General features: G+C 41.4%; 1 protein-coding gene across 2 annotated transcripts in view; it reads left to right on the forward strand.

Annotated features, from left to right (window-relative positions):
• Positions 1 to 7,032, forward strand: part of LOC126251882 (uncharacterized protein SYNPCC7002_A1628-like) — a 58,073-nt gene extending 51,041 nt beyond the window's left edge. For both annotated transcript variants that reach the window (XM_049952580.1, XM_049952581.1), the window contains exons 6-7: positions 2,618 to 2,729; positions 6,808 to 7,032. In XM_049952580.1, coding sequence (XP_049808537.1) covers positions 2,618 to 2,729; positions 6,808 to 6,974 — 279 coding nt within the window. In that variant the 3' untranslated portion in view covers positions 6,975 to 7,032. The remainder of the gene's footprint in view (positions 1 to 2,617; positions 2,730 to 6,807) is intronic.
• The last annotated feature ends 3,611 nt before the right edge of the window (positions 7,033 to 10,643 follow it).

The raw sequence follows: 10,643 nt of genomic DNA on the forward strand, positions 1-10,643 counted from the left end.
AAGACACACAAAAATCACAAAAAGACTAAATGGATAAAGTATGGGGAAAAAAGATGAGACCTGGCAGAGGAGTACCAATAGTGAAGGACAAAAACAAACTAAAATCAATGTGAAAACACAGTGAGACCAAAAAGAAAAATAAATAAAAATACAGTAATAATGCTGATGTGAGGCATGCTGCCATGGGGTGGTGGGTCTGCAGCTGTTCAGTTCTGAAAAAATTGGATAAATTTTTATTCTTCTATCTCAGTTGCATCAATATACAATTTTTGCTGTCCTGCTTACAGGTTTTGGGCTGATACCTCCCTTTCTCAAACCACACATCTTATTAACCATAACTAGTCATACAGTATGGTGTAAAAAGACACAAATAGCTTCTATACAGAAAGTACTCTCATTGATCTTAGCCTGTGTGTCTATTGTTGCACCTGACTGAGACAATGAAACTGAAGTGTCTGTCAGATACAACAGTACACACATATACCAATATCGGTGAGAGTACTTCTTGCCCACAGTTTGACTTTCTGTGCAGAAACTATTCGTATCTTTTGGTATAATGTTGTATGACTAGTTACGGTTAATAAGATCGTGTGTGGTGTGAGAATTGGCATGTCGCCATGAAGCTGATAACCACTCAGCACAAAGTATATATTCACAGAACTGAGACAGACAAAATAAAAACATTATCCACTATCCACAATAATTGTGGGATGCAGGTCAATCCTATCCCCTATAATGTCACCTTTAAAGGCATTGCCTAAAAACATGTACATCATACATCAGTGGGCACACACATGGGTGCCAACCTAATCGTGGGCCATCTAGAGCAGTCCTTATCCACCCAGAATCCCAAACTCCTAAGCTGGTTCATATTCACTGATGACGTCCTTATTATCTGGACTGAGGTTGAGGACACCCTAGACTTATTCCTCCAAAACCTCAACACCTTCTCCCCCATTCACTTCACTAGGTGCTCCTCAACCCAGCAAGCCGTCTAAATGGTGACCTCCATCTCAGGGACAGCTACATCAGTACCTCTGTCCACATTAAACCTACCAACCACCAAAAAATCTGCATTTCGTACTAAGATGTCCCTTTCGTACAGGCTAACCACTTGTGCTTGTCACTTCTGTAGTGATGAGTATTCCTTCCCCAAATATGCCAAACATCTCACTGAGACTTTCACATAATGAAATTACCCTCCCAACCTTGTTCATGAACAGATCACCCATGCCTTGCTCTCCAGTCACCTATCATCTCCATCACCACTGTCTGGCCACAAAGGACCACTCCTCTTGTGACTCAGTACTACAAAGGACTGAAGCAAATGAGTCACATTCTCCACAGGGTTTCAACTACCTCTCGTTGTGGTCTGAAAATGAGTAGTATCCTGACCAATATGCTCCTGACCCCCCCACAGTGTTATTCCATCCTACACGATACTCTTGTCCATCCCTACACCACCCAAGCTCCCAATCCCTCACCTTATGGCTCATTTCCCAACAATGGATGTAGATGCAACGTCTGTCCCATACATCCTCCCACTACCACCTACTCCAGTCGTGTCACAGGGATCTCCTAGCCCATAAAGGGCAGGGTTACCTGTGAAAGCAGCCATGTGAACTACAAACTAAGCTGCAACCACTATGTGGGCATGACAACTAACAAACTGTCTGTCCACATGTGGCCACCGCCAAACTGTGGCCAAGAGACAGATGGACACCTAGTTGCTTAATATGCTGGCCAACAATACGTACTTCACTTCAACGACTGCTTCACAGCCTGCATCATCTGGACCCTTCCTACCAACACCAGCTTTTCTGGACTGTGCAGGTGGGAACTCTTCTTACAACATGTCCTTCATTCTTGTAACATTTCCTGGCCTCAACCTTCACTAGTCCCTGTTCTCCACCCTTCTCTGCTCCCACTCTAGCACGACACATGCTTTCTGTTCCACCAAAGCACCTACCAGTCTTCTCCTCTTCTATATGTCTCTCCTCCTCCTCCTCTCACCTTCCCCAGCAGAGCTTCCTGACTCTGCACCTAGCAGCCCTATCCTGCCTTCATCACATCCCTGCTCGCTCCCACAGCAGCACACCCACTCCGTATTGCTGCTTACATCAGAAACAGGCACATTCTGCTGTCGAGCCCGAGCAGCCGTAGACATAGCCATGTGTGTTGCGTGCCTTGATTGTGAGATTGCCTGTGTGTTTTCTGCTTCTGAAGCAGGACTTTTTTTTTTATCTGAAAGCTAAAAGTTTAGCTGTCTTTTCATTGGGTGTATCTATGACTAAACACCTCCTTTATGTGGTGAATGGCAGTCTATCCTTTTCGTATTGTAGTTATTCCATCATGGCCTTCCAGTGCTAGTTTTATGTACTGTCTTTTGGAGGGTGAGTGTAAACAAGAATCAAATTTTCAAAATGTCATGACCCAGTAAAGAAAACTTAAAAAGTCAAAAGTACATAAGTTCCAACACTCTTGACTGCGCGTGAGTCTGTTTAAAAGTTTCAGATATGCCCTCTAACACATAAGCAGTTGTTCAAAAATAACTTAGATCTAAGTTTTATTTTACATGTTCCATACAATGTAATTAAATTTTGAGTTTTCCATACAGGAAAGCCTTCCTTACCTGCTGAGTACATTTCAACCTGACCTGGTTCTGTATGATGCAGGAGTAGATCCCCACAAGGATGATGAATTGGGAAAGCTGCAGCTCACAGACAAAGGTTGGAAACTAAGATTATGTGACAGATTTCAGATTTTAAGCAAGTTTGGTTATTGTTGGAGATATAAAAAGGAAACTTAAAGAGTTAGTTAACAGAAATATTACTAATTTATTTGGTAGTTTTGATAAATGATCACTAAAAATGCCAAGATGTATTTTTTCTTAATTATTTGGTTCAAAAAACATTTCTGAAATCTGAGGTTTTCTTAGTATGATAAAAGATATTTTTCCAGGTGTCTCAGCCAGAGTGACAGTTCTATTTTCTAGCACACTGACTTCCTTTGCCACCTTTGTCAGGTGTATAAGCAACAACATTATGTCTGGGTTCAGTCAACAATTTTACATGTGAATTATTGTTCAGAAAACTTAGTCATGCTGGCAAACCACTTGGAAACATATTTTCCAAAAAGAATTATTTATAGTCCAAGTATAAGGTTGTATATAATTTTTTCCCAGTTGCATACATTACACACAATTTCGAATGCGAGTTCTCACTGATCCTTCATAAATTAAGTAGGACACAGTCACAGTTGGAAAATATAGTTTTATAATCCATAGCTCATTGTTTTCAGATGCCTACTGTCATCACACAATGACAATCAGAATTTATAAGTAGTACTTTGTCTTTCTCTAATGCCACCGTTAGAAATAGTGTTTCTTTAATCAGTATTTTGCATTGAATGTAAATAACTGTGCTGTTTATGTCTGTGATAGATCTCAAACAACATTTTTATTTATATGCATCTACACAACAAAGTGGGGGTAACTAGTGGTCAATATTGCAGTGAGGACATTATTCACAATATAAGAATATACACTTAAAGTGTTATTTAATACATTCAGTGAAAGTTGTTATACCATAAAAAGGTGAAGCTTTCACTTGGAAAGACAGAAAAAGAGACACAGACAAAATTAGAGCCTAAAACATATATATTAAGCAGATACATAATAGTGAAGAAATCTCACCATTGTATGGAGTTTTATTATGAATTAAATCACTTTTCCGGATAGTAACTGCAAAACAAGACAGCTAGGAGGGGAAAAAAACATTACTAGTTGTATCTACTCCTCCAACTCTGTAGCTGTTGCCCTTTGAGACATAGAATTTATGAAAGAATTTAGTCATAGTATACAGTCCCACTTCCACATTACAATTCATTGGTGACCAGTTTCAGATGGTAAGCATCCAGTATCAGGTTTCAAATAGTCATTAAGTGATAGAGGGAGAGTCTGGAGGCTGGAAGAGGGGTTGGTGATGGTAGCTTTCAACTTGGAGGGAGGCAGCAGGTTTGCTGGCTCGGAATGTGGGAGGGAGGGGTGGCAGGTGCATGTGCAAGGCATGTGATACATAGGTACTAGAACCAATGAGGTGCGACGCACGATGAAGGTGATGTCGATGTGTGGATGGGAGGTAGTGAAGGGACAGAGCAGGGGAAACTGTTGGGTTGAGGATGTGGGAATGTAGGGTCATGAGAGTGAAGGACATTTGGCAAAGATAACTCCCATAGTTCAGAAAAACTGATGCTGGAGGGAAGGATCCAGATGGCTCGGGTTGTGAAACAGCCATTGAACTCGAGCATGTTGTGCTCAGCTGCATGTTGTGCAACTGGATACTCAACTTAGTTCTCAGCGACAGTTTGACGGTGAGCATTCATTCTGATGGGTAGCTGGTTGGTTGTCATACCAGCATAAAAAGCTGTTCAGTGACTGCAGAAGTGTTGGTATCACCCGGGGTTGGAACAGCTAAGCCATATCCTTCACCAAGGCTTTGATCATATGTCATCATCCCCAGAAATGGAAATCCTACCCAGGATTCTTCCCACCTCTCCTAAAGTGGTATTCCATCTTCCAACCAACCTACATAGCATCCTGGTCCATCCCTATGCCTCTCCCACTCCAAACCCCTTGCCATAGGGGTCGTATCCATGTAAAAGACCCAGACGCAAGACCCATACAATTCACCCACCCAGCACTTCATACCCCAGTCCTGCTACAGGCTTATCCTGTCCCATCAGAGCCAGGGTCACCTGTGAAAGCAGCCATGTCATCTACCAACTTTGCTGCAATAATTGCACAGCTTTTTATGTTGGTATGATAACTGACCAGCTGTCTATCAGAATGAATTGCCACCACCAGACTGTGGCCAAGAACAAAGTTGATCACCCAGTGGCACAACGTGCAGCTGAGCGCAACATGCTAGAATTCAATGACTGTTTCACAACCCAGGCTATCTGGATCCATCCCTCCATCACCACCTACATGAATTAAGTAGATGGGAGTTACGCCTGCAATATATCCTTTGCTCCTGTAACTCTCCTGGTCTCAGTCTTTGCTAACCCACTGTCCCCACACCTGACAGTTTCCCCTTCCTTCATCCTGTCACCCACTCCCAATCCGCACCTCAATGTCACCTTCCATTGTGTGCCTCACCTCACCAGTTCTGGTACCCATGTATCACAAGCCTAGCCCAGGCCCCTGCTATAGTGTGTGCAAAATGCCGTGGCCACTATACACGCTGTTGGCTGGGAAAGCGTGGGGAGAGCGGCAGTGGTGGGGGGTCACTCAGAGTGCTGTAGGGGAAATGCCAAGCACTGGAGGGGAAGTGCCATTTTAAACTGAAGCCTACTCTCACATTTTTTGTAAATATTAAGTGGGGCCTCGCCACACCCACACTTGCTTGGTGACCATCCAAAAAGATCTGCTGTCACCTCTGCTTTCATTAGTATCTAAAAATAATTTTGCTGAAAGTGTAGTGATTTATTTTTGTCTGGCTTGTTAGCCATTTGTAACTTTCATTTCTCTGGTTGTAATGTCAAAATTTGCTTCTATTGCCAAAAAAAGAGGGGTTTACACTGTCTCACATCATGGACATGTTGTGCAGACACAATTGCGAGGGAATTCTGAAACAGTGATTTATTAATTTTATTAAGTGAAATACTGAGGAAAAGTCAGTCAGTAGCTTATGAAAAAGCACACCCTTGGTACAAAAAAATGTGTAATGTCTTCATGTATGTTGTTCTAAAACCTATAGCATTTCTCGTTTCACCAGCTATTGAGGGCCCTTAAAAATTACATTATTTCACCAAAAACGTCTGTAGTTATTGGAATAACATGGTAGATAATGAAGTTTTACATAATAACAATATGGTAAAATACTCTCCTCTTTTTGTGCTATAATTTGCCAAAATCTCATTTTAATATCTGAAACCATTTATGAAATATGAAGAATGTTGTGGATATTTCACTCTGGTTTTATTGCTGGTACGGTGTGATAGCAAATGAGTGTGCTACATCACATCAGTTTTCTTGAGATTGATGACTGATAGAGGTATCTATCAGTCATCAGTATAAAGAAAAATTCAATATGTTAGCTAAAATTTCATATGCAACAACATCATATGTAATATGCACCAAATGCAAAATCATAGTGACTTCTGTTTTTCATTGCACACTTTTCCATACTTCGCGCAGAGTCTTATTTTCACATAAATATCACAATAACTATGGCCATTAATGAAATTATGGACACATCATCATGAACCTGACATGTAGAGCTGTAAGTAAAGCAAAAATGAAGTTTTTCTACAAAGTAGTTCCTTAAAACTGTTTGAGAAAGTTTGCAGGGCGCACCTCGATTCTGTCATCGCTGTCTGGCTGAAAGGTAGAAAACACTTGTCGGCCTTTCCATCCGAATAAATGAATGAACTCACCCAGCTCTTCGGATGAAAACTGGTCACTGCACATCGGCCACCATACCCTTTGCAAGTTATATCCCTGGCTTCCACATTCCTAGCAAGCAAACCCGCTGCTTCTTTCCAAGCTGCTTGTTATTCATCGTGAACCTCTCTTTCTGCCTCCTACATCTCTCTCCCTCTACCCATCCCACCTGAAACAAACCCAACTGCACCCTAGTCCACCTGCCAAAATGTGTGTGTGTGTGTGTGTGTGTGTGTGTGTGTGTGCGCGCGCGCGTATGAGAGAGAGAGAGAGTGAGTTTATATTACATAACTGTCTTCACGTTTCATTTGTTAAAACAAGTGACTATTTTGATACATTTCTTGCCTATTTCACTTCAACAGGATTATATGAAAGAGACTTCTACGTAATGGATACAGTTATAAAAAAGGGTATACCATGTGCCACTGTTATTGGAGGCGGTTACTCAAGAAATATTGATGTCCTTGCCAGAAGGCATTCAATTATCCATAGGGCTGCAACGTCTGTGTGGTTGTCAAATTTGTTATAGACATTTTGTATTATGTTCTATTTTGTGTATCAATAAAGAGTTTTAATTTTTGTAACAATACTGTATTACATTCATTACTATTGTAAAGGTGTCAACCTGTGTAACATAGACCCCATAGGAGGGTGAGGTGGTCAGGAGTAGATTCCTCAGGGCAGTCAATAATGACCCCTTCACTCCAGTCTTGCAGGTTCTCTAGTGGGGACAGGAACAAATCCAAGTTCACTCAGATTGGAAGTGTTTGATTTATTTCTTAGGTTCAGAGTATAATGGAGATCCAATGAAGACATCCAGCAGGCAGGCAGGCTTGTGACCACCACAGCCTGGGAGCAGAGTGACATTGCATGATATACATTTGTGGCCACAGTGGAGCTGTATTAGTTACTTGTGTTGCAGATCAGCATGGCTATGGTGTGATCAGAGTGTAGGAAGATGGACAATGATGGTTGAACCAGAGGATGGCAGTAAAGTGATGCTTCTCTGGGACACACAGCAGTAATCTGCTTCTTGGATGTTGCTGATTTTAGGCTTCTTGCCAACCAAATGGCCAGTTTTTATAGGAACCAGTGTCAGGCTTTTTGAAATTTACATGCCCCAGGTGTTGCATAGTTCCCATGTTGTGACACTGCATAAGGATCCTGGATTTTGATTGTACTCCCGTCTGAATTGTTGTTCCATTGTACCAAGGATGGCTCTGATGGTGAAATGCTACGCCAGCTGATTACTGCAAGAAATATGGTGATGGCAGTGGTTGCTTGCTCCTGCCAGCCTCCTTCCCTTTTTGAAGAATTGATGTGCCCAAATTCCAAGCTGCAGTTGAATCTGGAACTGTCTGGATAATGACTGTTTACTTCACACGTAGTTCATACTGGACACACTTTCACTATTTATCGAGTCTTTAACTCCCTATTTACACTGAGTGCTTCACATTGTAGTATGTACAGGTAAGCAAGTCACACCAGCTTGCAAATACTGCTGAATTATATACTATAACATTGATCAAATTATTGAATATTCACTGATAGTCCTTTCATTTTCTTCCAGGGCTAACGTCGTTACTATAGACATGTAGGTCAAAGAAAGATGAGGACAGGGTTGGATTACTACTCTTGTGGTAGCAGTAGACAGTACATATCAGGATCGAGACAAACAAAATGGCAGAAGTAGAAAGCTCCAAATGTAAGCAGTCAATGCTAGTACACTTTGCAATATTGTCTTACATGTCACAGTAGCTGTTCCATTGAGATTCGATTATTCTAAGTTGCTATCATGTAGTCCTAGAAAGTGAGAAATGTTGAGCCCAAGGTGGTGTTTGCTGTTAGATTTTCACTGGGCAGTACCTTGAAGGGAAGGCTGGGTAGGTAAAGCAGCAAATAGGTGTTGTTCATGTTTGTGGTTCATGCAATAGCCAACAGTCAGTGTCTTCCCCACATCTACAATGGTTACCTCGAGATTTCAACAGACATCGAGGCTCGTGTGTAGGTGTATTGGTGCTGGGTCTTAACTTTACTTTAATCTCCTCCGTGTCAGGAGCTAAGACTTCACATTGACCAAAAATGTTACCTCAGTCGCCTGATACGACCATTGATACGACTTACTGAATTTCTTTGCTTTACTGGTACGAAAAGGACTAGATAGCATCACTCATTTTGTCCAGTGTGCAGTTTGGTTTTCCATTTTCATGCGCTTTGTTGCCGTTCTAGGACTTTAGTATTTGCCTTCCATACTTGATGCCACACGTCACTTAACCTTTTTACAAAAGTACAGGCAGTTGAGACAATTGACATTTTCCACCCAAAGACACCGTCACAGGGTGACATTTCTGTACTCTCAAGCACTTGTGTAGCATCCGAATGGCTACGGTGACTATCAGCTAGTAGATCAACATCTTATGTATTGCCTTGTATACCCTATCTGTTCTTCTATTTGCTTGCAGATGCATTGTGCTTGTCCGTACTTCCTGAATTTGGAGGAGCTGACATACTTGCTCATCAGTTCAGACAAAATTAGTTCCATGATTTGTTAATATGGTTTCTGCTATGCCAGACTTAAAGATCCAATGGTTAACCATTGCCTGAGCCACTGTCTCTGCTTGCTGATTTGATATAGCAGTTATCAATGTCTAGTATGACAAGTAATGAGTGATGGTAAAAATGTACTGATTTCCCACTGCTGTTTGTGTGAAATGTCCAGGAATAGCCATACCAATCAACTGAAATGGTAGGCTGACCTCCGGTAATCTCTGCAGTGGAACTCCTTGATAACTGAGATCTGCTCTTTGTGTGTGTCATACACAGTTCTTCACATATTGCTCCACTTACCAGATGCTTGTCCCGGCTCTGTGCAACACATTATTCTGTAATTTATTGTCTCCATGACCTCCAAAGATAGAATTGTGCACCATGCCTCAGTACCTCATTGTGTAAACTTACATTGTCCACTCTTGGTCATTTCATACAGTATTCCTTCGTCAGTACAGAGCTGCATATGCATTGTGAACTGCTAACAGTCTGGATTAGTGCCCTGTGCTGTTCATCTGCAGAAAAACAAACATGGTCTGTTGCGCACAGTTTCTGACTGAGGCCATTGGTGTTACCTTTAGTTCTGCCAGGGCAGTGTGTAACTTCAAAATGAAATTCATAAGACATAATTCCCATGGGGTCAGTGAGATTTTTCCGTGCCATGAGCCATTTTAAGGCTTAGCATTTCTTTTTTTTCTGTAAAGGAGTAATTCTCCACATTGTTTAGTTGCCTAGAAATGTAGGGTATCAGGTGCTCTGCACTGTCAACTTCTTGACTTAAAACTCACTGTAAGACGTGGTTGTTAGCATCACAAGACAATATGAATTGCATCTATTAATCCAAAAAGCAAAAATGGGAACAGTGGTAAATATGTCCTTGAATCTCACAAAAGCTTCTTCGCAATGTGGTGTCTACTAAAACATTACCCCTTCTTCAGAAGATGTGTGAAAGGCCTCATTGATGCATATTTTGGCACGAATTTTCAGTAATAGTTAGCCAAACCTAAGAAGTGCTGCGGCTCCTTTTTTATATCAAGAGTAGAAAAGTTCCGCATAGTTTGTATGAGCCGGGGTCTGTTCACACACCATCCTGGACAATAACATAGTCTAAATAGCGAACTTCCTTTATGACGAAATGGCATTTCTCCAGACTCAGCATTACCTGTGTTGCAAGCAGTTGACTGAACATATCCTATAGCCATACTATGTCCTCTTGGATGTCCTGGGAAACACTACAATATCTCACAAGTATATCACACACTATCTTGGTTTCAGGCTTCATAGCACTGCGCCTAACAGGCATTGGAATGTCATGGGAGCATTCTTCAATCTGTATGGCATTCATTGGTACCGGTAATGATCATAAGGAATTGTAAACAAGCTCTTGAGTTGATCCTCCATTTCTAATTCTAAGTGATGTTACCCATTTCACGAATCCATAGTCGTAAAATATCAGCATTCCCCCAGGTTGTCCAGTTTCCTAATATTTAGCATTTGGTACACATTTGTGATTGTGTGCTGATTTAAACATTGATAGTGACAACAAAACCGATATACCTTACAACCAGTTGTGTTTCTCTTGGGCGCAAATGCCTCCCTAACACTTTGCTATAAATGTGACATTTTCTGCCACAGTGCGGCTAAATTGGCT

The sequence above is a fragment of the Schistocerca nitens genome, chromosome 4 (genome assembly GCF_023898315.1).
Source record: "Schistocerca nitens isolate TAMUIC-IGC-003100 chromosome 4, iqSchNite1.1, whole genome shotgun sequence".
Classification (NCBI taxonomy): domain Eukaryota; kingdom Metazoa; phylum Arthropoda; class Insecta; order Orthoptera; family Acrididae; genus Schistocerca; species Schistocerca nitens.